Below are 25490 nucleotides of genomic sequence, written 5' to 3' on the forward strand. Positions count from 1 at the left end.
TGAGTACGCCAAGTGTGGATTTGAAAAAAAAGTGTAGTCTCTCTTTGAAGGGTTTAATTCTCTCCAGATATCAATTAACCCGATTGCTCTCATAGACAAATTAATTATTTTTTTTTAAATCAAATTGGTTTATTAACTTCTGGTGCAACTTGGACACGTCATCAGTAAAGTACCCGGGGTCATAGGGTGTTTCGGGACTTTAATCTCTATACACCCTCACCCGGGCGACTCAGCCGGGGGTGATCAGTCCCCGGCTTGTGTCCAAGTGGCATGTTGCTCCACGTTTCCCCCCTACGGATCCACAGCCACCGAGAAGCCCTCTCTGCGGCCTCTAAGATGTTTGTGGTGGCCTTCTTCAACTGCAGTCCTTTCACTCCAAGGAGTTTGAGGGCTCGCAGCAATGAGCGACCAGCGAAGCCTTCGGCACCCGACCTCGACTGGCTCGCAGCGAGCTTTCCAGCCGTTGTCAAGTCAAGTCACATTTATTTATATTGCGCTTTTCACAATACAGATTGTATCAAACAGGGTGGCCGCGGGTCTTTAAAAAGTATTAAAAAGTTGTTGAATGCCTCGAAATAAATGTATTTACAGCGTTACTGAACTTAACGTGTCGTTTATGTTATTATTCCACATGACATGTCCTTCACTTCACTCTTACATTACTGTCTTACACACCAGAGCTCCCTCTAGAGGGTTACTATAGAACACCACAAAAGTCTTAAAAAATTCCTAAAAATAAGGCCTTAAAAAGTATTAAATTGTCTTAAATTCAGATTGGATAGGTCTTAAATGTTTGTCACGTCACTGCAAAGATGCAGGCAAAGGCAATCGTTCTGCCAGCCAGGTTGAATATTTTCTACAAGGTAACGTAACCTGTGTGTGTGTTAGAGACACACGGGTGCGATCGAACTGTGGAGTCATGAAAAACATCCGTCATTTTGTTCATACAGGACAACATTCAGTCTGCAAAGTATTAACTTATATTTGTGTAGGCCTATACTCGCATTAAAACACAGTTTTAAAAGCAAAATGTAATGTCTGTCAGAGTTTGAGGTCTGCACAGATGAGAATAGGAAAGACAGTGCAAACGAACTGGTAGTTCCACGAGTCCTTTTATAGTTGCTTTCTTTCAGTTAAGTACACTCTTCACATACATGTCGAAAGAGCGGATGTTAACAGGTTAAAGAAAACACTCTGTAAAACGCTACAAATCAAAGTGGAAGTAAACGCATTACAATAAAACAAACCCGCGATAGATCGGTCACCTTCCTCTTTGCACGAGCATTCTCACTCTCACTGAGCGTGTGCGCTCACATAACAACATCACGCATAACAAACGCCATAAAAGAAGTCATCTTAAAGCTTTCTTATACTGTCCATGTCTTAAAGGCATATCAACATGTCATGAACACTACTGAACACTAGGTGGCCATTACAGAGTTCCATCTTTTGGACATTCATCATATCGCATTGGTTTCCATTTCTTGTCCTCAAAACAGGGCACTAATCTGTTTATTCTTAAGTGTTTGTAGTATTATTTTAAACAGAAATCAATTATTTATAATGATGAGAATAAAGTTAGGGTTAATTAAAGTTAAGGAAAATAAATATATTGATCTGGGTCCGTGTACGTTGCGTTCATTCGTTTTTTGATTTGATATTGAAAGTAGATAAATGAGAAAACGGCTCATTTATTCTTTTTCCCAAAAAAAATTAAAAAATGAGAATTTAGCTTGATTTTTTATATTTTTATGTTCACGGATAGAAAATGGAAAAATGGATTGAATATTCGATTTCCACGTGTGGCCGTGCATGAAACGCCCCTTTCCGCTGATTGGTCAACCATCAACACTTTCAGCTCTTCCACAGTTTTTAACAGTTTCCACAGAATAACAGTCCTCCGCTGCTGGACTGATTCTTTAACACAAATCGCGCTGAGCAGGGACTAGAAAGGGTTTTCTTGATTCAATGATTCAATGTCCCAAATATAGCCAAGTGGTTCATGAATGAATCAGCGTTTTGAACGAATCGGTTGATTGAATGACTCACTGACTGACTGACCAGAGACAGTTACGTGCTGCCACCTACTGGGGGTCTTAGTCTTATAATCTAAGTATTGTTTCATTTTGTCATTAATTTCATATTTAAAAGGCTATTCAAAATGTTATATTTTAAACGTTAATATCATAATACTTTGTAATTACTGTGTAAATCCTCTGAGCAGCATTAAACAGTTAATAGTAGGCTTATAGGATCTACATGCCAGTTCAGAATTCAGATGCAGCTTCTTTGGTTGATACCATAGACTGTAAAAAAAAAAATACTAATTTAATTTGATTGGTAACAGCTTATTGTCTTATTACTCTAATTGAATTTGTCGATTAAATTTCCAATTTTTTTATAAAAGATGACAAATAGCCTATATTTAAAAAATATTAGAATAATTGCCCTGGATGTGACGCTGTGCGGAGAAACAGAGCTGAGGCTGGGTCCAAACGCAGTGTAGCTTTATTAAACAAACTTAAAACAAGACACTAGAAGCAAGACTCGAGAAACGTGAAAGCACCAACGTAACACATAAATTCAACAACCAACCAAGACAGGGCAGAAACACAGGGCTTAAAACAGGTGAACTAAACAAGATAAAACACAGGTGCATGAAATAAACCATAATCAGTCCAGGGTAAAACAAGAATGAAACAATAAACTAGGAAGGAGTGCCCCCCAGAGGCTCAAGCGGGCACTCCAGCCGCAGATCATCACATAACCCCCCCTCTAAGGAGCGGCTTCCAGACGCTCCTAGAACAATCCAGGCGGGGGGCAGAGTGAAGGTGATCCCGGGGGAGGGACGGAGGGCCAGGCCCGTGCAGGGGAACGGGACCCGGACACAGGCAAGGCGGGCCTGGGCCGTGGAGCGTGGGTGACCAGGTTGGAGCAGGACGTGATGGCGGCCAGGGCGGAGCAGGGCGTGATGGCGGCCAGGGCGGAGCAGACTCAGGTGCGGTCCATGTCAGTGCCGCCTCCATGGCCCCCACAGAGTACCTACTGCCCCCCCCAAAAAAATACTTGGGGAAATTCCCAGGAGGAACCTCTGGGTGGCGAGGCGCAGAGGCGGGGCCGGCAGAGCGAGGTGCAGAGGCGGGGCCGGCAGAGCGAGGCGCAGAGGCGGGGCCGGCAGAGCGAGGCGCAGAGGCGGGGCCGGCAGAGCGAGGAGTCTGGGCACGCTCACCGGGGCCTGGCGAACCAAACGAGTCCTCCTTCTCCTCCTCCTGCGGCGGCGCGTCACAGGGCTAGACACACTCGCCGGGCTGGACAACTCACTCACTTGAACTGGAGATGCAGCGCTCACTTGAAGAGGAGATGCAGCGCTCACTTGAAGAGGAGATGCAGCGCTCACTTGAAGAGGAGATGCAGCGCTCACTTGAAGAGGAGATTCAGCGCTCACTTGAAGAGGAGATTCATCCACTTGAACAGGAGATTCATCCACTTGAACAGGATCACTCACTTGAACTGAAGATTCACTCACTTGAACCGGAGACTCATCCACTTGAACTGAAGATTCATCCACTTGAACTGGAGATTCATCCACTTGAACAGGATCACTCACTTGAACTGAAGATTCACTCACTTGAACCGGAGACTCATCCACTTGAACTGGAGATTCATCCACTTGAACTGGAGATTCATCCATTTGAACAGGAGATTCCCTCGCGGGGCTCATGTGAATCGCGAGTTCGGCTAGGCAAACGTGAAGCGCGGGCTCGGCTGGGCTGACGTGAGTCGCGGGCTCGTCAATGCGCACGTGAAGCGCGGGCTCGTCGTGACTGACGTGAACCAGCGGTGAAGACGACGAGGGCTTCGCGGGTAAAGTACACTCGGCAGGTGTCGAGTAGAATAAGCGCGCAGTAGTGAAGAGGTCCTGCAAGGAACAAGCCCGAGCGACATACCCGTCAAGAGTCCAGTTGGCAAGGTCCTGCGGCATCCATCGAGCGATCTCATAATCCAGCCCATTCAGAAACAGGCCCATGAGCTGGATATCATCTAGCGCTCCCAGACTGCTAATGGACAGGAACTCCTTCGCGTACCTTTGGACAGACCGGCCCTCTTGCAAGACTGACGACAGGTATTCTGTCATAGCCCGGTTGCTGACGACTGCTGGACCCATATTGAGGTTGGTTATTCTGTGACGCTGTGCGGAGAAACAGAGCTGAGGCTGGGTCCAAACGCAGTGTAGCTTTATTAAACAAACTTAAAACAAGACACTAGAAGCAAGACTCGAGAAACGTGAAAGCACCAACGTAACACATAAATTCAATAACCAACCAAGACAGGGCAGAAACACAGGGCTTAAAACAGGTGAACTAAACAAGATGATAAAACACAGGTGCATGAAATAAACCATAATCAGTCCAGGGTAAAACAAGAATGAAACAATAAACTAGGAAGGAGTGCCCCCCAGAGGCTCAAGTGGGCACTCCAGCCGCAGATCATCACACTGGAAAAGGTAAACATAATAAGCTATGAAAGCTATAAGCTATGAAAAACAAACAAACAAACAAAACAACAACAAAAAAACGAATAGAATAACAACCTAAATAGATGCGCTGTGACATTAACACTAAATAATGCAATTTATATCTTTTCATATCTATCATATTTTAGCTTCATCCCTTGTCCAAAACTCAATGTGCAGTCTAAAATAATAGTTATGACTGCTGCATATACACTTAAATGGATACTGGTCTGCGCGCTGTCCAGTGGGTTACCCAGCTTTGAAGTAGGCTAATGATGTGGGTTCAGATGCGAGATAATCTACATAATATTTCTGAAATAATCAGCTAATATTTATCTAGTGTATATTGTCGAATCCATGCCTATAGAGAAGAAAACCCTTTCCCTGCCCAGCGCGATTTGTGTCAAGCATTAGTCCGGTTGTTGGATTAGAGAGAGTTCATTTGTAATAAACACTTTAAAGGTGCCATATGTAATAATTGAGGTAACAATATACGAAAAATGAGCTACACGCATCAAAAGAATGAGAAGAAATATAGTGCTGCCGAGATATTAACCTGAATTAGCATGCTAAATTACTAGCCCCGGCCCGGCAGGTATCGTAATACCAGTTCCGGCCATGGGAGGCGGTATGCGGACGGGCAACGTTAGCACCAGCCAAACTGCAATACGCGAGTGAGTCGCGCTCGCGCCGGCTTGTGTGTGTACTTGAACCTGATGTCAGTCGTGTGGAAATACAGCCCATTACTACATTTCAGTTCAGGGAAGAGTTCAAAAAATGATTGGTCGACATTATGCATGAGGAATACATTTTGGTAAGTTGTAGCATACTGTATCTTTCAACAGAGTTCATGTTCTTTTTCCATTAGCTAGTAGAGACGATCGGTTCACGTGCGCTAGGGATCTGTAGTGTAACATGTACAAGCGCCAAAACGGTATTTATTCTTTGAATTGCATAATAAAATTGACAGAATCTGAGAGCTTAACTAACCTGCTTGCTAAGTGTCAATAGCGTGTGTTTCACGGTGAATTCACGGCGCTAGATTGATCAACATTAGCGAATGCTGTCTGTCAAATTAATTCACTAACAATAAAAGTGTAATATGAACAAAACGAATACCATAAACTTCAAATAATTGCCCAAGCTTTTATTTTCCCATACCGTCGAAATGCACCAGCTTGTTTTTGAGATCTATGAGGCGGTCTTCATCATTTAGTGTTGAGATTCATAGAGTTTAGTTTAGTTCACTCTAGTGTTTAGTTCATTGAGTCTCTGATCTCTAAAAATCTCCAAATGTTCCACGTGAAACTGCGGTCTTCCAACCTTTTACTATCGTATCAAATGATTTGAATAACATGCACGATGGTAGGAGCACAAGTCATTTTCTGGAGGTATACTGCCCCCATCTGTTATGGAATATGGAGTAGGATTTGATTTATTATGTTAGATGGCACCTTTAAGAATCCGTCCAGCACCGGAGGACTGTGGAAGAGCTGAAAGTGTTGATATTTGGTTGACCAATCAGCAGAAAGGGGAGTTTCATGCGCACCCACATGTGGAAATCGAATATTCAATTTTTCCTTTTTCTATCCTTGAACATAAAAATATAAAAATCAAGCCGAATTCTCATTTTTTAAATTTTTTTTGGAAAAAAGAAAAAAGAATAAATGAGCCGTTTTCTCATTTTTCTACTTTCAATATCAAATCGAAATACGAATGAACGCAACGTACACGGACGATATGTGTTCACAAAATCAATGTCTGAATTTTTTATGAAATAAAGGAATTTACTGGACCAAAAAATGGAAAATAAACCAAACATTTCAGAATATCCCAAATTTTATTGTGAAGTTTTACAAATTGCAGACAACAACATTTGTTGCCATTTGGGGACATTAATATTCAACAATAGTAGTGATCTGCCTACACTGACACCATTATATGAGATCTGAACTGAGATGAACAATGACATCCCGGTTTTCTCCAAAGTGAGCTATAAATATGTGTTGTCGCAGCTTTAATCCATACTTCATTGGAATTGCAGTGGTCGCAAAACCGCCGAGCTCTCTTTCTCGTGTTATTGTCAGCAGCTGGTTGTCCCGTCCACGATGAAAGTTAATATGTCCAGCTGCATCATATTTATTCACAAAATTAGATAGATCTTTTTTTCTTTTTTGGGGGTCAAGGTTTGGAAACTTTTTTCTTTTATTCACCTCATTTTCCACGACAACACGGGTGAGGCCATTGCATTCGTTTTGTCATCTTACTTCCAGCTGAGGAGGACTTCAACTTCCAGCTGAGAGGGATCTGCACTAGTTGAGACCTGAGACGAACGGTAAAATATGTCAAGTATTATATGCTTGACACGGACATAATGTGAAGCGGTTAGAGTGTTGTTGTGGTGCACTTTACGATTTACACACCCACCACCTAAAGACCATAGACAATAAAAGAAATGGATAGAGCGACCCCATTGATTTCCAAGGAGAAGACTGAAGCCCGATTTTTGCACTTCCTGTCTGATGTCTGTGACAGGCTTAAACTGAGTGTGACAACAGTCTGACAGTAGTAAATCTTCTAGTAGCTGTGCCAAACCAAAACATTGACATATTTTGTCCCGTTGCTTTTATGGACTCTCTATCTATGGGCTTCTCCCATAAGGCTTCTCCTTGACTTTATGCCTCCATGTCCCCCCGATTGCCTCATAGACAGTAAAAGATTGCCTGTGAGCTTATCCTCCATATGGTAATGTCTCTATTGTGCGACAGAAAGTTGCGTAGTGATGACGCAATGGTTAGCCTATTTTTCACAAAAACGGCATCTACGGGCGCATGCGCGAGCGGCGACCAGCAGAAGGAAAAACTCGGCGTCCTATTTGTGTTATTTTATGGTATTTCCGTGCATGTTTTATGTTTAAATTTGTTTGTGTTCTCATGACTAAGTGTGCTTAATACAAATCTATCCGTTGGGACAAATGGAGCTGATACTTTTAATCGCGTGTTGGATATTCTTGGACTTGAATCTCGTTTGTCTTGGAACTACGGCTCCGGCTTCACGGATTCATTATACCAGAGATCAGCTATTGGCTTGGAACACGCCGAGTCTACTTATTGGTCAGCACCCGCTTTTTCAACTTCCAGGCGGCATACTTCGGAGGGAAAATTGTAATTCTACATCGAGAGACAACGCAGTGAAAGTCAAGAAAAGGAAGCGGGGAAAAAAGGGAGGTGTTCGCCAACGACTACGGCGCAAACAGCTCACCCGTATTTCCCTGCCGTCAATGATTCTGGGTAACGTACAGTCATTACGGAACAAACTTGACGAGTTGCAGGGAAATGTTCGTTTTCTGCAGGATTATAGAAACAGCTGTGCTATGGCATTCACAGAATCCTGGCTTACTGAACAGGATTTGGATAATGACTTGTGTATTGATGGGTTTGGCACCCCGTTTCGCACGGACAGGAGTGCAGAAATCACAGGTAAATCCCGCGGTGGGGGTGTGTGCCTTTATGTCAACAAGCGGTACTGTACTGCGGTGACTATTCGGGAGAACATTTGTACACCCGATGTTGAGTTGTTATCAGTATCCCTTCGTCCATTTTATTTGCCACGGGAATTTCCACAAATTTTTATAACTATTGTGTACATTCACCCAAAAGCAAACAACGTCATTGCATCGAACATTGTATCTGATGTTGTTCAAGAACTTCAAAATATTTCACCAGAGGCGCCGAATTTCATTTTGGGAGATTTTAATCATGTGTCACTTAAAAAGACTCTGCCGAATTTTTACCAATACATTACATGCCAGACAAGACAATATAAGACACTTGATCTCTGTTATGGGAACATAAAGGGGGCATATAGGTCTGTACCATTGTCGGCACTTGGATCTGCCGATCATAACTGTGTGCAGCTCCTTCCTATTTATAGACCCTTATTTAAGAGAGAAAAACCTCAGATAAGAGAAGTCAAAATGTGGTCAGAAGACTCAATCGCCCGTTTGCAAGGGTGCTTTGACTGTACGGACTGGGAGGTCTTCAAAGACTCTTGTGAACATATTGATGACTTGACAGATGTTGTAAGCTCATACATAACTTTTTGCGAGGATATGATTGTGCCTACACGTAAATTTAAGGTTTTCCCAAATACCAGACCATGGATGTCAAAATCAGTTAAAACAAGTTTGCTAAATAAGAAGCTAGCCTACAAACAAGGGGATAACCTAGAAAGGATAACAGCAAGGAAAGAAGTCAGAATGGAGATCTTCAAAGCCAAACAAGTATATAAAGTTAGGTTAGAAAAAAACTTGGCAGAGAATTACTTAGGCTCTGCTTGGTCTGGTATGAAGAAAATTGCAGGAATACAGGACAATGTAAATAAGAACACTGTGTGTATTGGTGGTTTTAGATCAAATGATGACCTTTCAAATGCTCTTAATATGTTTTACGCAAGATTTGAAAGTTTTGATTTTAAAAATGAAGTAGAAGAAATTCGATGGCTGTGTAAGGATGATTCCCACATAGTCTTAGAACAGGCTGTAGTAGAGAAAATGTTTCTCTCCACTAGGGTGAATAAGAGTCCTGGTCCAGACTATATATGTGGGAGCATATTAAAGCACTGTGCAAGGCAACTAACTTCTATATTTTGTGATATTTTTAATCGGTCATTACGTGAACAAAAGGTACCTAGTCTGTGGAAAAAGTCTTTTATTATTCCAGTTCCTAAATGCAATAAGCCTAAGGTGTTAAATGATCTGAGACCAGTAGCCCTCACCTCATTGGTAATGAAATCATTTGAGAAACTGGTGAAGTCTGAGTTATTAAGTAAGACTGGACAAGCCCTCGATCCCATGCAATTTGCATATAGAGCGAACAGAAGTGTTGAGGATGCTTCACTTATGCTGTTAAATTTATTGACTAAGCATCTAGAGGGGAAAAATACCCATGCAAGACTGTTGTTCATAGACTTCTCTTCCGCTTTTAACACTATACAACCCCACATCCTAGCCAGAAGATTGTTAGAGTATTATAAGTTGAACCACAATTTAGTGGGATGGCTACTGGATTTTTTAACAAATAGAATGCAGAGGGTCAAAGTGAATGGCAGTTTTTCTGATGTACTATTTTTATCTACAGGAGCACCACAAGGTTGTGTTCTTTCGCCCTTACTATACATTTTGTATACTAATATGTGTCAAAGTGGATATGAAGATAGGATATTAGTTAAGTTTGCCGATGATACAGTGATAGTTAGTCTGCTACAAGGGGACGAGTCGGGTCATGGTCCAGTTGTGGAGGATTTTGTGACCTGGTGCGATGATTCCCATTTAAAGTTAAACACTACCAAAACGAAAGACATGATAATTGATTTTAGAACGCGCACCGTTGATCACGTTACTACGATTATTAAAGGACAGACTGTGGAACAGGTGGAGAGTTTTAAATATCTGGGTACAATTATAGATTCAAAACTTTCATTTGAATCTAACTGTGACATGGTCTGTAAAAAGGGTCATCAACGTTTGAGATGCCTTAGGAAACTTGCAAAATTTCACATCGACAGACGTATGCTGAGTTTGTTTTATTTCGCTTTTATTGAATCTCTTATGTCTTTTTCCATAGTGGTGTGGTATGGAAGTCTGTCAGTGAAGAACAGAAACTCCCTAAACCAAATTGTAAGATGGGCGAGTAAAATAATTGGAGTAAATCAAAGGAACCTAGGAAATGTATACACAGATCAGCTGTATCGGAAAGCAAGTGCTGTCTTGAGTGATCAGTCGCATCCCCTAAGGAATGATTTTAAGTTACTTCCGTCTGGTCGCCGTTTTGCGGCTTTGAGATGGAAAACAAGACGATATAAGAATACTTTTGTTCCAGCCGCAATTGAATTACTAAATGATAAGAGAGTAGTTTTTAGCACTTGACAGTTAATACGGATAACGTATGTGTCAAGGCGCAGTTTGTCATGAAGTCTAGTTGTCCATTTGTTCATTTGTAGGCTACGTGAAATATTTGTATTGTATGTTTTATGTGGATGACCGAATACTTTTTTATCTGTAATACAATTTTACCTGCGGGTACGAAATAAAAACTACCTACCTACCTACCTACGGGGCCGTAACGTAAGATACAGAGTAATGGAGCATTTTATACATTGTAGTGTTTCTTTATAAATAAATAATGGCCAAAAAGTCTTTGGACGCCTCAGATATAAAGTTATCCGCTGTCAAAGTGACGCCAAAATGAATGGGAGTCTATGGGACGCTAACAGCAGGTGAAGTTCTGCTACAATGGCGGCTCGTGCGAGGCTTCAACTCTCGGCTGATGGATTACTCTCTTGCTTTACTGAAATTATGTTAGCCACATAGCATCACTCATCAGAGACTTTTACATTACCTATCAAAATATAGTTGATCCTATCTATCAACTGACATACTAATATCTCTATCTATCATAGTTCTAAAATGTATTTAGTGGGGAGAATGTTTTTTGTTTTGTTTTAACACAGTAAAATAGAAGTTATCCTCACCTCAAAAGTTAGTGACAGTTTGATGACTTTAGTAAATGGGTGTGTTCAGGTCAAGAGGGCAGTCATTTTAGTGTCAGATTTTTGTGGCATCGCCCTCTAATGTACTGGAATTGAACTGTGTGCCAACCAACCCTTGACCCAACGAGGCCCCCCCCCCCCCCCTAATGTGACCTCTGTGTTTGTCAAACAGATTCAGTACTGAGCTTAAATGAAAGCCTAAAAGGATAGGTCCCCTTTCCAATGATATCAAGCACCATATTATAGAATAATGCTAATATCTCTAGAATGAGCCTAAACCAGATACACCAGATTTCAAAAACGGAATTTATTTTAGGGGGTTAGTTACTACATGAGTTGAAACAAGTGATTTCGCTACCACCCCTGCACTGCAATGGTGGATTTTTCTAGTAGCCTACTAGGAGTGTATACCTTGCCAAAAAAAAACCCCCAATGATATCATTGATTGATCTATGGTATACATTAAAATGAATAGATGTAAAGCAATCCACTATTTGCACAACCACTTCTACTTATTACATATCGGGAGTTTCCGGATAGAGTGTTCATCGCACGTCCATACCAAGGGGGTAATCCATCGACCGGAAGTTGAAGCCGGCTGGGTGCCGCCATCTTGTAGTAGAACTTCACTTGAGTTAGCATTTCCATTGACTCCCATTCATTTTGGCGTCTGTGGTGTAATTAAAAAAGTTACAAGAGACTGTTTAATGTAGAATACTTTTATTTTGAAGGTGTGGGTTTTATTTTGTAATTTAGACTTCTTGTGGGTGGGATCATTTCCTGTTGTACTGTAGTTGAGGACATGTTGAAGAAGCACGTTGTAGTAAAAATGATATCTATCCAATTCATCTTTTGTTCGGTCATGGGGCCTCGTCAGTGAGTATCTTTAATTTAATAACATAAGACCCAATTTAGGAACAATATATTATTTGTTTGTGCTGTATTTATTTTTGTTTACTTACCTGCAATTGGTCATGTGTTTGTTATTTCAGTACAGTAGAGAGATTACCGTATGGACAGGAGGAGATACTTGTGGTCAATCGGGGAAACGTGGAGGCAAATGGCGCTTTTCCACTGCATAGTACGGTACGGTTCGGCTCAGTACACTTCGACTCGGCGCGGAACAGTTCGGATCGCTTTGCGTTTCCACTGCAGTAGTACCCCTTCAAAGTGTGTGGGGCTGATCGTTATTTGCGCGCGCCTCTACTGCCATGACATCATCTTAAAAGCGCCACATTTTCAAACCCACAACACAGGAACAATGGAGACTATCGAGGGGATGGTGTTCCTGATTCTCGGTATGTGGTTGTTTTTAACTGCTAGACGGAAAAATGTGTTTAAAATGAGGCTGATGGCAGCAAAACAAAAATACTGACAAAAAAAGTGTCTCGTGTCGCAAATCCAATAACGCTAGTAGTGACGATTCTGTCTGACCAATCAGTGATCTGCAGTGTTTCACGTCACATTTTAGTACCGGTACGGTACGCTTGGAACCTCAACAGACGAGGTACCATTTAAAGCGACCTGAAGCGAACCGTACTGTACCGTACCATGCAGTGGAAAAGCACCACAAGTGAGACGTACTGAACCGAACCGTACCGTACTATGCAGTGGAAAAGCGCCTAAAATAACAAAATAATTAATCAGAATACCTAGCAAAAGTTTCTCCTTCTCCTAGCTCATGGACAGCTCCTACTCACACTCTCTGCCTCTGCAAGTTTCAGAAGGGAATGGTTCAGATTTCTCATGCCACAGCCACTAGAAGACAGACGGGTTGCTCACGTCACATCTACATCGTCAAGCTCTGTTTGAGTCGGTTTGAGTCTGCGCGTCAGGAACGGAAGTGCTAAAAAATCGCTAAAAGTGGGCTTCACTTGTCTCAATTGAGTTCCAATGAGATGCTCTGTCCACTTCTTATACTGTCTATGGTCCATACATGAGAATGCAGATTATCACTATGTTTTATGGATGCCAATTGATTAAAACAATGAATAATGATCTCTGTATTAATTATCTTGAGCCTGCTGAAATGTTCCTATAAATATATTTTCTTTCCAACTGTTCCATTCTGAATAAATAGGCTAACTATATTTATCCACTAACCTGCAGCAGTCATGTGTCATCTCGTTCAGTATTTTTCTCTTAGCCTACCTATATTCTATACTTGAATTTTTTTTTTTTATGAATTTGACTAATAAAAAGTATTTCTTGTGTGCATTGGTAATAGTTGAATGAATGAATGAATGAATGAATGCTCGCGAGGTGCCTACGACCAGAACGCACGCAGCGTAGAGGAGAATGACAGTCAACTTCTTTGAATATTAAAGGGATAGTTCACTTTGAAATTAATTTTTGATATGTTTATAGATTACCTCAAGGGCATCCAATATGGTGTCTCTGCAGTATTTTCAATTTTGACATTTTTAGGTAAAACTGTTCTTGTCTGTCAGTCATATAATGGAGATCTATGGGGTCCACCTCAAAGAGCATGCACAGAGAAGTCCAAATTAAACATGATTTAAAGACTTGTAAATGTAAGTACACATTGATGGCCTAAGACAGGAAACGAGCGGTTTGTGTGAAAAAACGAACAGTATTTATATCGTTTTTTTTTACCTCTTGTAACCACAGCCACGTCCAAGTGATCTGAAGGCACAGGCGCTTCGGTCTGCGCATGCGCCGGAAGTGATCTCTCGCACGCCTACGTCACTCTTTATTTATACATATTTTTATATATATATTTTAGGTGGCGTTTGTTCAACTCATTGACTGCAGTACATTGAAAGTAAACATAACCAAAAGTGATATGTATTATTTCCACACGGAAGATCGTGAAGTTCAGTGCAAGCGGTCCATTATATTTTATATATGCGTAATCTAGGATTTAAATAAATTTTCCACTTTTCCTGATATGTCACCAAATTATCTTAAGACATTTTTCAATGGTTGTTCTCTTATTAATCCTGTCAAAGTCAAACCCTAAATTATTCTGACTTTAAATAAAAAATATTGTTATAAAATAATACTAGAAATATTGTTTTTTATTATGAAGTGAAAGGACAATGTGTTTTATGTAGAAACATTAGAATAGAAAACAATACATTTTCCCCGCTGTGAACAATGTAGGCAATGACGACAAGTAGTTCAGCTTCAGTCTCAAGCGCGTTCGAAAATGACGTCATAAAGAAGTTGAGCGTTGTCATGGTTCTTTGTGTTGTGTTTGCCAGTTAACTTAGTTCAGCCGTGTGAAACACATAGACTACAGTCAGTCTTCGTTGTTTGTTTTGCAGTTTATTTGATAAAGTTACCCAAACTGGACGACTGTTATCATGGCAAAGCCCCTCGCTCAGTGCGACTCCTCCCCCTCAACATCCAGAACCGACGCGGCTACTGCACCGAGAAATGAGAGAAGTGCTGAGGGTAAGTTAAATCAAATGACCATTACAAATCCATCCACACGACCACGCCTTATACCATAATTATACTTAAGTTTTTTTTCTTTTAATTCCAAGACATGTCTTAAATATTAGGGGGGCGGGGGGAATCGATACAGCATAGTATACTATCGCGATATTTTCTGAGGCAATACTGTAAAATTATCTGTTTTACTTTCCGATTTTCTTCACTGGTTTCTTTATTTTTCACTGATTGAGAATATAGGTTGAATCCGAAATCGCCCCCTAAACAATCATTCACTAAGTTAGGCTTATTCCCTAAGTTAGTCGCTTGAAGGAGTGAATGAAAACGAGTGAGTGAATCCGGACAGCCGTTGAGCGTTGTGGGTTAAGTTAAGTTACACGTTAATACTGCAATGCAGGACAGAGACGCGATCTGACACGCGTCCCATTTTCTCACAAATGTCCATTTAAGACTTTATTTAAATCATTTTAGACAGCTCTTATGAGGACATTTGACAAAACGGACTTTTTGGCATAATTTGTGTGTAATGATTTGCTCAAGCCCGAACACCGGTAACACCGACTATCGTAGCAATCCTGGAGCTCAACATTCATGTGAGAGCGAGGTCTCCTCTCCTATTCAGAGAATAATTACGTCCTGTCCTGTGTCCTGAATGTTCAAGAACAAGTTTTTGCACTTCAGTCGAAGATAATGTTTACAGAATTAAATGTGACATTTAATTAAAATGAGTTGAGCAGTCTTATTTTGCTCATTTTTGTGATGTCTTTGAATAATATGGGGAACATGAATCGCAATATATTGCTTGTATGACAATATATATTGAGAATCGCAATAATATTGAATTGTGGCCCAAATATCGCGATACTATCAAATCGTCACATCGTTGCCAATTCCCACCCCTATTAAATATATAAACAAGATTTGTAAAAAAAACAAAAAAACAACAACAACAACAAAAAAAAAACTACAATTGTACAATACAATTTGGTTTACTGCCATATCTCAAATATTACTCTCACTGCTGTCCATGCTTGACAGAATGTCAACTATAACCATTAATCTTTTAACAGACGACATTCTGAGCCGGTTTAAAATCGGCAAAAAGCTTGGTGAGGGAGGATTCGGCAAGGTTTATAAAGGAAAGCGCTTGGCGGATGGACTTGAGGTATAGTCATTTCTTACATTTATCAATTTAGCAAATTCTTTTTCGTCTCACTATCCATTTCAAGTCCTTTTATTGTATGTTATGTTCACTAGGCTATGTGGTGCAATTTACATGTTTGTAAATGTAATTGTAATGGGCTAAATGTTTTGTTTTGTTGATCAGGTGGCAGTGAAATTTGTCAAAAAGTTCAGGAACATGGAATACGTCAGAATTGTAAGTTTGATCATGAAAACAACATTTTTCCAAAACTGGACAAACATTTTTTATTCTAAAATCTTATAAAAATCCTCCAACCAACAATGATCTTTCTTCCAGCCTGGTCATCCTACACCCGTCCCATTAGAGGTCGGCCTGTTAACCGCTGCTAATAGGGACCCCAAAGTTAAAGAGATCATTGAACTGCTGGACTGGCAGGACCAGCATGACCAATATATCATGGTCTTGGAGCGTCCCCCACACTGCGAAGATGTGTATCATTTTTGGAATAATCGCAAACGCATCCTCTGTGAGGAAACGGCACGGACTATCATGGCGCAGGCAACAACGGCTGCTCAGACGTGCTGTGACCGAGGAGTTTTCCACGGCGACATCAAGTTACAAAACCTGCTGATCAACAAAAAAACACGGGAGGTCAAACTGATTGACTTCGGGTGCGGGAGATTCCTGAAAAAGTCCGCCTATGACGACTTCTGCGGTATGTATTATGAATCAAGGTTTGAAAAGAGTTTTTATTTTTTAAATTTAGATGAATATGTTCTCACTAAATATGTCGCCTCACGCCTGGTTTGGCCATGGATTGATCTCACTTTTAAAACTCCAGAATTGTGAATAAAAACAACTAAATTATTCATTTACTCTAATGGATACAGAAGGTGTTGATACACGGGGCAACTTTTTTGAGCAATGTTGCAGAGCGATGTTCCTTGGGCGCTTTCTCATTGAGAATGGGCAACAAATTTCTGTCTGGGTACTTTAGATCAGTCATGGGCCCTGTATCTCACCTGGTTTCCTGTTAACGGCAACATTGCTCAATAAGTTGCCCCGTGTATCGTCTCCTAGAGAAAACATGCTATGGGATTTCAAACTTAACCATCAGACAAATCTCTTTCTAGGAACAAGACCGTACTGTCCACCTGAGTTCGACAAAAGGGGCAATTACCACGGTAAACCAGCTACTGTGTGGTCTCTGGGAATGCTCTTATTCGAGATGGTTTGTGGACGCTTTCCAGAAGCCAAAGACCATCTGAGGATTAAGAAAAACATCTGGTCTGAGCGTCACTTGTCAAAAGGTAAAATTGCATTCATCACAAAAAAGATGATCAATTATAATTTCAAATCACCAAAATAGAACAAATGAAACAAAGAAGTAACAGTAACACCAAAACCAGAAAGCTTCATAAAATATGGCTGTTACCGGTTCCAGTTTTTTTTAACCGTACAGTATAGCGTAGTCTAATCTCACAGCTTAATAGAAAGACAGCAGGTGTAAAGTTTAAGGTCTCTTCACAGATTGCTGCCACCTGATTCGACGCCTCCTGCGGGAAAACCCAAGACGGCGGATTGGTTTGGAGGAAATCATTTCCCATAAATGGTTTAAGGTAATGACCCTAACAAGCTAGAAATGAATTTGGATTTACAGGTGGAACTCGAAAAATTAGAAAATTTATTTCAGTAATTCAACTTAAAAGGTCAAACTAATATATGAGAGAGACTCATAACATGCAGAGTGTGATATTTCAAGCCTTTATTTGTTATAATTGTGATGATTATGGCGTACAGCTATGAAAACCTTTTCACAATATTCTAACTGAATTTGGGTTTCATCCATAATCATCACAATTACAACAAATAAAGACTTGAAATGTCTCACTTTGCGTGTTATGAGTCTCTATGGCCTCGTTTACACTGCATGGTTTAAGTGACCGATTTCTTCCTCTCATGTGGCACAGATCGGATATGACCTGTGAACGTGTAAGCAGGAAAAAACGCATGGATTCCGATTTTCTCAGATCAGATTCAGGCCTCACTCATATGTGGTAATAAATCATATATGAATCGGATACGTGCATTCACGTGTGCCATGTAAGCAGACAAATCGGATATTCCCCAGTAAATGCGAGACGTACGTCATCAAAAAGTGAGCGATTATAGGCGCAATGGAAGAAAGGATACACACAGTGGAGCAATGCGGAGGTTTCATGTCTTTTGAGTGTTTTGGGCGATGAGTGCAGGCAAAAATGCAGGGTTGTTACAGAAATAAATCTGTATTTGAAGACATTTCACGAGATAAATGAGGCATCGTTTTAAGTGCTCGCTACAGTGCCTCTCCTCTTATTCTCCGGCGTACGAGACCAATGTTTTGATGACTTTTCAAAATATTGTGGAAAGAAAAACACTGGATAATTTTATTCGCATCTGCATCCATTGAAGTTTGTGCTGTTTTACTTAATTTCCCGGGTCAGAACGTCTGCATTTGGTAGTCTCAGCAGTGTATAGTGTAAATGCAAAAATCGGATATGGGTCACTTTTAAAAGATGATGTAAGCGGGTTGTCAATAAAATCAGATATAGTCAGAAAATCGGATTTGGGCATCAAGACCTGCAGTGTAAATGCAGCCTATAACAAATTATTTTTACCCTCGCTCAGGTGTGCGACTCCCCCTCAACATCCAGAACCGACGCGGCTACTGCACCGAGAAATGAGAGAAGTGCTGAGGGTAAGTTAAATCAAATGAACATTACAAATCCATCCACACCACCACACATTATACCATAATTAAACTTTAATTCCAAGACATGTCTTAAATATCTAAACAAGTTTTGTTAAAAAAAGAAACTACAATTGTACAATACAATTGGTTTTACTGCCATATCTCAAATATTACTCTCCCTGCTGTCCGTGCTTGACATTTCATGTCAACTATAACCATTAATCTTTTAACAGACGACACTCTCAGCCGGTTTAAAATCGGCGAAATCCTTGGTGTGGGAGAATTCGGCAAGGTTTATGAAGGGAAGCGCTTGGCAGACGGTCTTGAGGTATAGTCATTTCTTACATTTATCAATTTAGCAAATTCTTTTTCATCTCACTATCCATTTCAAGTCCTTTTATTGTATGTTATGTTCACTAGGCTATGTGGTGCAATTTACATGTTTGTAAATGTAATTGTAATGGGCTAAATGTTTTGTTGATCAGGTGGCAGTGAAAATTGTCAAAAAGTCAAAGAGCATGGAATACATCAGAATTGTAAGTTTGAGCATGAAAACAACATTTTTTCCAAAACTGGACAAACATTTTTTATTCTAAAATCTTATAAAAATCCTCTAATCAACAATGATCTTTCTTCCAGCCTGGTCATCCTACACCCGTCCCATTAGAGGTCGGCCTGTTAACCGCTGCTAATAGGGACCCCAAAGTTAAAGAGATCATTGAACTGCTGGACTGGCAGGACCAGCCTGACCAATATATCATGGTCTTGGAGCGTCCCCCACACTGCGAAGATGTGTTTCATTTTTGGAATAATTGTAATCGCATCCTCTGTGAGGAAACGGCACGGACTATCATGGCGCAGGCAACAACGGCTGCTCAGACGTGCTGTGACCGAGGAGTTTTCCACGGCAACATCAAGTTACAAAACCTGCTGATCAACAAAAAAACACGTGAGGTCAAACTGATTGACTTCGGGTGCGGGAGATTCCTGAAAGAGTCCGCCTATGACGACTTCTGCGGTATGTATTATGAATCAAGGTTTAAAAAGAGTTTTTATTTTTTAAATTTAGATGAATATGTTCTCACTAAATATGTCGCCTCACGCCTGGTTTGGCCATGGATTGATCTCACTTTTAAAACTCCAGAATTGTGAATAAAAACAACTAAATTATTCATTTACTCTAATGGATACAGAAGGTGTTGATACACGGGGCAACTTTTTTGAGCAATGTTGCAGAGCGATGTTCCTTGGGCGCTTTCTCATTGAGAATGGGCAACAAATTTCTGTCTGGGTACTTTAGATCAGTCATGGGCCCTGTATCTCACCTGGTTTCCTGTTAACGGCAACATTGCTCAATAAGTTGCCCCGTGTATCGTCACCTGGAGAAAACATGCTATGGGATTTCAAACTTAACCATCAGACAAATCTCTTTCTAGGAACAAGACCGTACTGTCCACCTGAGTTCCACACAAGGGGCAATTACCACGGTAAACCAGCTACTGTGTGGTCTCTGGGAGTGCTCTTATTCGTAATGTTGTGTGGACGCTTTCCAGAAGCCAAAGACCATCTGAGGATTAAGAATAACACCTGGTCTATGTTTCACTTGTCCAACGGTAAAATTGCATTCATTATAAAAAAGATGATCAATAATAATTTCAAATCACCAAAATAGAACAAATGAAACAAAGAAGTAACAGTAACACCAAAACCAGAAAGCTTCATAAAATATGGCTGTTACCAGTTCCAGTTTTTTTTAACCGTACAGTATAGCGTAGTCTAATCTCACAGCTTAATAGAAAGACAGCAGGTGTAAAGTTTAAGATCTCTTCACAGATTGCTGCAAACTGATTCGACGCCTCCTGCAGAAAGACCCAGCCCAGCGGATTGGTTTGGAGGAAATCATTTCCCATAAATGGTTTAAGGTAATGACCCTAATAAGCTAGAAATGAATTTGGATTTACAGGTGAAACTCGAAAAATTAGAAAATTTATTTCAGTAATTCAACTTAAAAGGTCAAACTAATATATGATAGAGACTCATAACATGCAGAGTGTGATATTTCAAGCCTTTATTTGTTATAATTGTGATGATTATGGCGTACAGCTATGAAAACTTTTTCACAATATTCGAACTGAATTTGGGTTTCATCCATAATCATCACAATTACAACAAATAAAGGCTTGAAATGTCTCACTTTGCATGTTATGAGTCTCTATAACATATTAGTTTCACCTTTTAAGTTGAATTACGTAAATAAATGAACTTTTGCACAATGTTCTAATGTTTCGAGTTTCACCTGTATATTAATATTTGGAAGACAGTTTTTTTTTGTCTATTTGTTTGATATGTTCTTAGTTTATTGTGAAACAGGAAAAGTCAAGGTCAAATCTCTTATATGTGTAATGTATGTTTATCATCAACCTGTTAGAAAGGGAAGCGATAGTCAGGAGAGACAGAAGAGGAGGAGTAGGTCGGAGCAGCAGCTGAGGTCAGGGTCAGAAAGTGGACGATCAGACCACTGCAGCCACTAGCGAGAGAAGTTTTCTGTTTATTAGAGCTCTGTACATCATTTTCAGAAAGATTAATGCAATCCCATATATACCTGGAAAACTGGCATGCCACCTGCCAATGAAATAATCCAAGAAAGTGAAAACGTGTATTTCTGTTACTGTGAATAATGGCGAAAGGTGAAATGTATATTTTTCTTCTCCAATAATTCTTTCCCAAAACAGTTGCTGTCAAAACCCAAATTTAATGGCGTGGAGAAGATCAAAACATGGACATACATGGCTGCTACGGGACTGAATGTGACCCCTGGACCGGATTACGCACAGGTACTCTGTTTCTCTGTCCAGGTCGTATCCAGATTGAGTCGACACGGCTGAAAATCATCAACCATTTGAGGAAAATGAGATGCCGATGAGAAAGAGGACAAGGATGGGAAGTTTTGTGAAGCTGCCGTCTCTTCATTATCGCAGTTTAGACCAGACCACTGCACCGATAAATGAGAGAAGTGCTGAGGGTAAATCAAATGACTATTACAAATAAGAATCAGCATAATGGGTATGCAGTGTGTAATTATTATGTATTTCACACAGAACAGTTAGATATTGAGCTGACACTTTTTATCCAAAGCATCATTTATTTGAAACGTGAAATTCTCTACTGGACAGTGCCTGTGCTCTAGAGGATCATGGTCTTCAGATACCTCTATCCAGTGGTCTTGAAGTCGTTCCTCCTGTAGATCCGCAGGTTCAAACCCCTTCAGCTCCAGTCCACCACAGTCCAGCACCAGATCACAGAGCGGACGTAACAACTGAGGTTGAGTTTACTGCCACATCTCAAATATTACTCTCACTGCTGTCCATGCTTGACATTTCATGTCAACTATAACCATTAATCTTTTAACAGACGACATTCTGAGCCGGTTTAAAATCGGCAAAATCCTTGGTTTTGGAGGATTTGGCAAGGTTTATAAAGGGAAGCGCTTGGAGGATGGACTTGAGGTATAGTCATTTCTTACATTTATCAATTTAGCAAATTCTTTTTCCTCTCACAATCCATTTCAAGTCCTTTTATTGTATGTTATGTTCACTAGGCTATGTGGTGCAACTTACATGTTGTAAATGTAATTGTAATGGGCTAAATGTTTTGTTTTGTTAATCAGGTGGCAGTGAAAATTGTCAAAAAGTCAAAGAACATGGAATACATCAGAATTGTAAGTTTGATCATGAAAACAACATTTTTCCAAAACTAGACAAACATTTTTTATTCTAAAAACATATAAAAATCCTCTAATCAACAATGATCTTTCTTCCAGCCTGGTCATCCTACACCCGTCCCATTAGAGGTCGGCCTGTTGTTAATAGGGGCCCCAAAGTTGAAGAGATCATTGAACTGCTGGACTGGCAATTATTTTTTCCCTAAAAATTTGACTATTTTTTTCTCAACAGTTGCTGTCAAAACCCAAATTTAATGGAGTGGAGAAGATCAAAACATGGACATACATGGCTGCTACGGGACTGAATGTGACCCCTGGACCGGATTACGCAAAGGTACTCTGTTTCTCTGTCCAGGTCGTATCCAGATTGAGTCGACGCGGCTGAAAATCATCAACCATTTGAGGAAAATGAGATGCCGATGAGAAAGAGGACAAGGACGGGAAGTTTTGTGAAGCTGCCGTCTCTTCATTATCGCAGCTCAGACCAGACCACTGCACCGATAAATGAGAGAAGTGCTGAGGGTAAATCAAATGACCATTACAAATCCATCCACACCAACACCCATTATACCATAATTAAGCTTAAGTTTTTTCTTTTAATTCCAAGACATGTCTTAAAAATTGTTAAAAAAACTAAACTGTTACAATAATCATGTTACAATCAATGCTACAATAATCGTTACATCATAAGAAGAATGGCATCTATGCTAATTTTAGTGTCTTTGTTTATTCCGAGGTTTTCCCGCAGCCTGCCGGATCCAGGCCGTATCCAGATCTGGCGATGACCTTAGCCTGGACACGATGACGATGACAATGCAGTGCTGAAGTGCCAACTAGCCTCTCCCTATGGAGGATCCCTTTCCCACTCTACAGATTAAGCGATGTGAATTCGTTTCGCGTCCCTACCCTGAAGTGATTCGAAAATCTGTATCAAATTTATAGACAAGTAGTTTGTTCAGGCATGAGGGAATTTAAAAACCTGCGCGCATATATTCAAACGCACATAACTATTGAATCAATTCTTAATGCGCATGTGAACGTCATCAGCAGGGCTGTTACTACCAATTTATCACAGATTCGCGTTTAAAGTCTATTTAGAAACATTCATATACATTTTTACGTGACAGTTACTGTAAATTCGGCCTCTAGTTCATAAACGCCAGAGGAGAACTGGCCCCCGACTGAGCCTGGGTTCTCCCAAGGTTTTTTTTCCTCCATCGGGTCACCTGATGGAGTTTTTCAGTTCCTTGCCACTGTCGCCTTTGGCTTGCTCAGTTGGGGATATTCAAATCAATTATACTACAGGGCTGTTGAACGCTTGATTCTGATTGGTTGAGAACGTTCTAAAGGTGTGCAATTATTTTCACGGCTAAAGTAGTTTCAGGCAAGTTTGAACCGCATTACAGTTGCATATCACTGCGCGTAGTTAACGGAAAATAGGATACAATTCATAACAAGAGAAGACATGCAGCCCCATGCGCTTGATCTGCAATTTTCGATGTCTAACTTCACAATCAATGGACACATACAGTTTAATTTTAATAAATAAAGTATAGTCCTATCTATAATAGGCTAAATAGAAAATTAAACTGAATAGGCTATATAAATAAATTAATAGTCCTGCTGCACGGATTTTCATAATTATTCCAGATAATATAACAAATAAATAATTATTGATTGGCTTACTTGTAAAAAAGTGCTTTGTGTGTTTCATTTATTGGGTTATCTACTGTCAATTATAGAAAACAATAATGAACGAATTAATTAAAACAAAGTTAATAAATAAATAATAATTTTGACACACATGCTTTTCTGTCTCATTATTTCAGCGTCTCTCTCTCTCTCTCTCTCTCTCTCTCTCTCTATAATAACTGCATTAATTTGGTGCTTCATCTGAATTAGTACAAATGTGTTTAACCTCCATACCTCCATAAGGTGTCTTTCCGGTACTGTTCAAGATTCAGTTTTAAATTAACGGGGCTATAGACCCCTTTTGCGCCGACGTCACAGTTACGTCACGGCGCTATGCTGGAGGCAAAACCAGAGCCTGAATACATGGCTCTGGGCAAAACAAAGTGAAAACTGGAGGCGGCCAATACAAAACAGCACAGATTCGGCTACATAATAAGGAGCTTAAATAATTGTTACTATTATTAAATGTCATCTTGTGGTGTTGTCTGGTGCAAGAATTGATGAAAAATGAATATGCTGTATCTGGAACTTTTATTTCTAGAAAATATTCACCTCATTAAAATCGCGCTGTAATGTCACTCTTTACATTGTCGAGGTCTCGGCGCTCGTTCGGCAGAACTGCGGATCGTACACACAAGTCTTGTACAGGACCATATAGGCATCTAAAGATTTATATGCCCTCAGTTTCTCTTTACGATCGGTTTCTCTATAAGGTAGGTGTAGAAGTCAGGCCGCTCAACTGAGGTAACGTAACGTTAATCCTGTCAGATCATCCATGCATTGAGTGAGTGTGTAGGCGGCTACAGGTCGGCCAATCTGGTTCTGTCTGTTAAAAATAACTTTTGGAAATAACAATCGCGGTCCTGGACACTGAGTGACCTTACACATTAAGATAATATCGGATTTTCTCCAGTCACTGTTAAAAAACAAGCTAACAATCCTTGCTAACTAGCGTTAGTGAAGCGGCTAGAGGGATCTTTCTGCTTCCACCTAAGCTCCGCCCACAAAAAACGTCACCGTGTTTACCAACTGAAAAGGGGACGGGTCTATGGTCTGAAAGGTCCATGCTCCCTACGTCACAGCCAACTACCCTATTTAGATCTTGAGAAAAAGTAAAAAAAAAAAAAAATCAATCCTCGAGTACGCCAAGTGTGGATTTGAACAAAAAGTGTAGTCTCTCTTTGAAGGGTTTAATTCTCTCCAGATATCAATTAACCCAATTGCTCTCATAGACAAATTCATTTGTGTTGTTGTTTATCAAATTGGGCTGGACTGTGTGTGTATTTGAGGCGTCCAGTTTGGGATTAAGTCTAATGTTGAGATCCCCCCCCCCCCTGCCCCCACAAATTAGAACCCCCTGGGTCTCTGCTGTTAGATATATGAGTTTGCATACACCTTCTGGTGCTACTTGGACACGTCATCAGTAAAGTACCCGGGGTCATAGGGTGTTTCGGGTCTTTAATCTCTATACACCCTCTATACACCCTCTGCCTTTCTGCTGTTATCTCGGGACGCTTGTCCCGAGAAAAATGGCGTTCGTCAGGTCCAGTTTTGTATCCAGCCTCTCACGGGGATTTCGGATGCCCCAACGCCTGTGATGAGAGGACCAACGCCTGTGAAGAGACGACTCAACGCCTGCGATATGTTATGGCGCCGTTTTATACATAAACAATATTTATATTTAAAATTTATATATAAACAATATGAATGTAAGCCAGAG

At 40.4% G+C, this 25490-nt stretch overlaps 2 protein-coding genes across 4 annotated transcripts in view; both read left to right on the forward strand.

Annotated features, from left to right (window-relative positions):
• LOC120467255 (serine/threonine-protein kinase pim-2-like) overlaps positions 1-25490 on the forward strand; it is a 340979-nt gene that overhangs the window by 14346 nt on the left and 301143 nt on the right. Inside the window, exons 12-13 of one of the 2 annotated variants that reach the window (XM_089130930.1) lie at positions 21531-21678; positions 21769-21857. The gene's annotated coding sequence lies outside the window, so the exon portion shown is untranslated. Of the gene's footprint in view, positions 1-21530; positions 21679-21768; positions 21858-25490 lie in introns of those variants that run through there. The other variant, XM_089130929.1, reaches the window with a different exon arrangement.
• Positions 11705-23881, forward strand: LOC120467407 (serine/threonine-protein kinase pim-2-like). Of its 2 annotated transcripts, none has more exons than XM_089130927.1 (13): positions 11705-11938; positions 12055-12148; positions 14353-14482; positions 15553-15647; positions 15810-15860; positions 15963-16341; positions 16760-16936; positions 17157-17245; positions 18294-18363; positions 21769-21863; positions 22025-22075; positions 22311-22600; positions 22827-23881. In XM_089130927.1, exons 3-12 carry the CDS (start codon positions 14392-14394, stop codon positions 22461-22463), a joined length of 1251 nt encoding a protein of 416 aa, XP_088987053.1. In that variant the 5' UTR covers positions 11705-11938; positions 12055-12148; positions 14353-14391; the 3' UTR covers positions 22464-22600; positions 22827-23881. The 2 variants fall into 2 exon arrangements, with proteins under 2 accessions (XP_088987053.1, XP_088987052.1); XM_089130926.1 differs by having other exon boundaries at positions 11706-11938; positions 22815-23881.

This window comes from Pimephales promelas, chromosome 5, assembly GCF_988280905.1.
Source record: "Pimephales promelas chromosome 5, fPimPro1.hap1.1, whole genome shotgun sequence".
In the NCBI taxonomy this organism is placed as follows: Eukaryota; Metazoa; Chordata; class Actinopteri; order Cypriniformes; family Leuciscidae; genus Pimephales; species Pimephales promelas.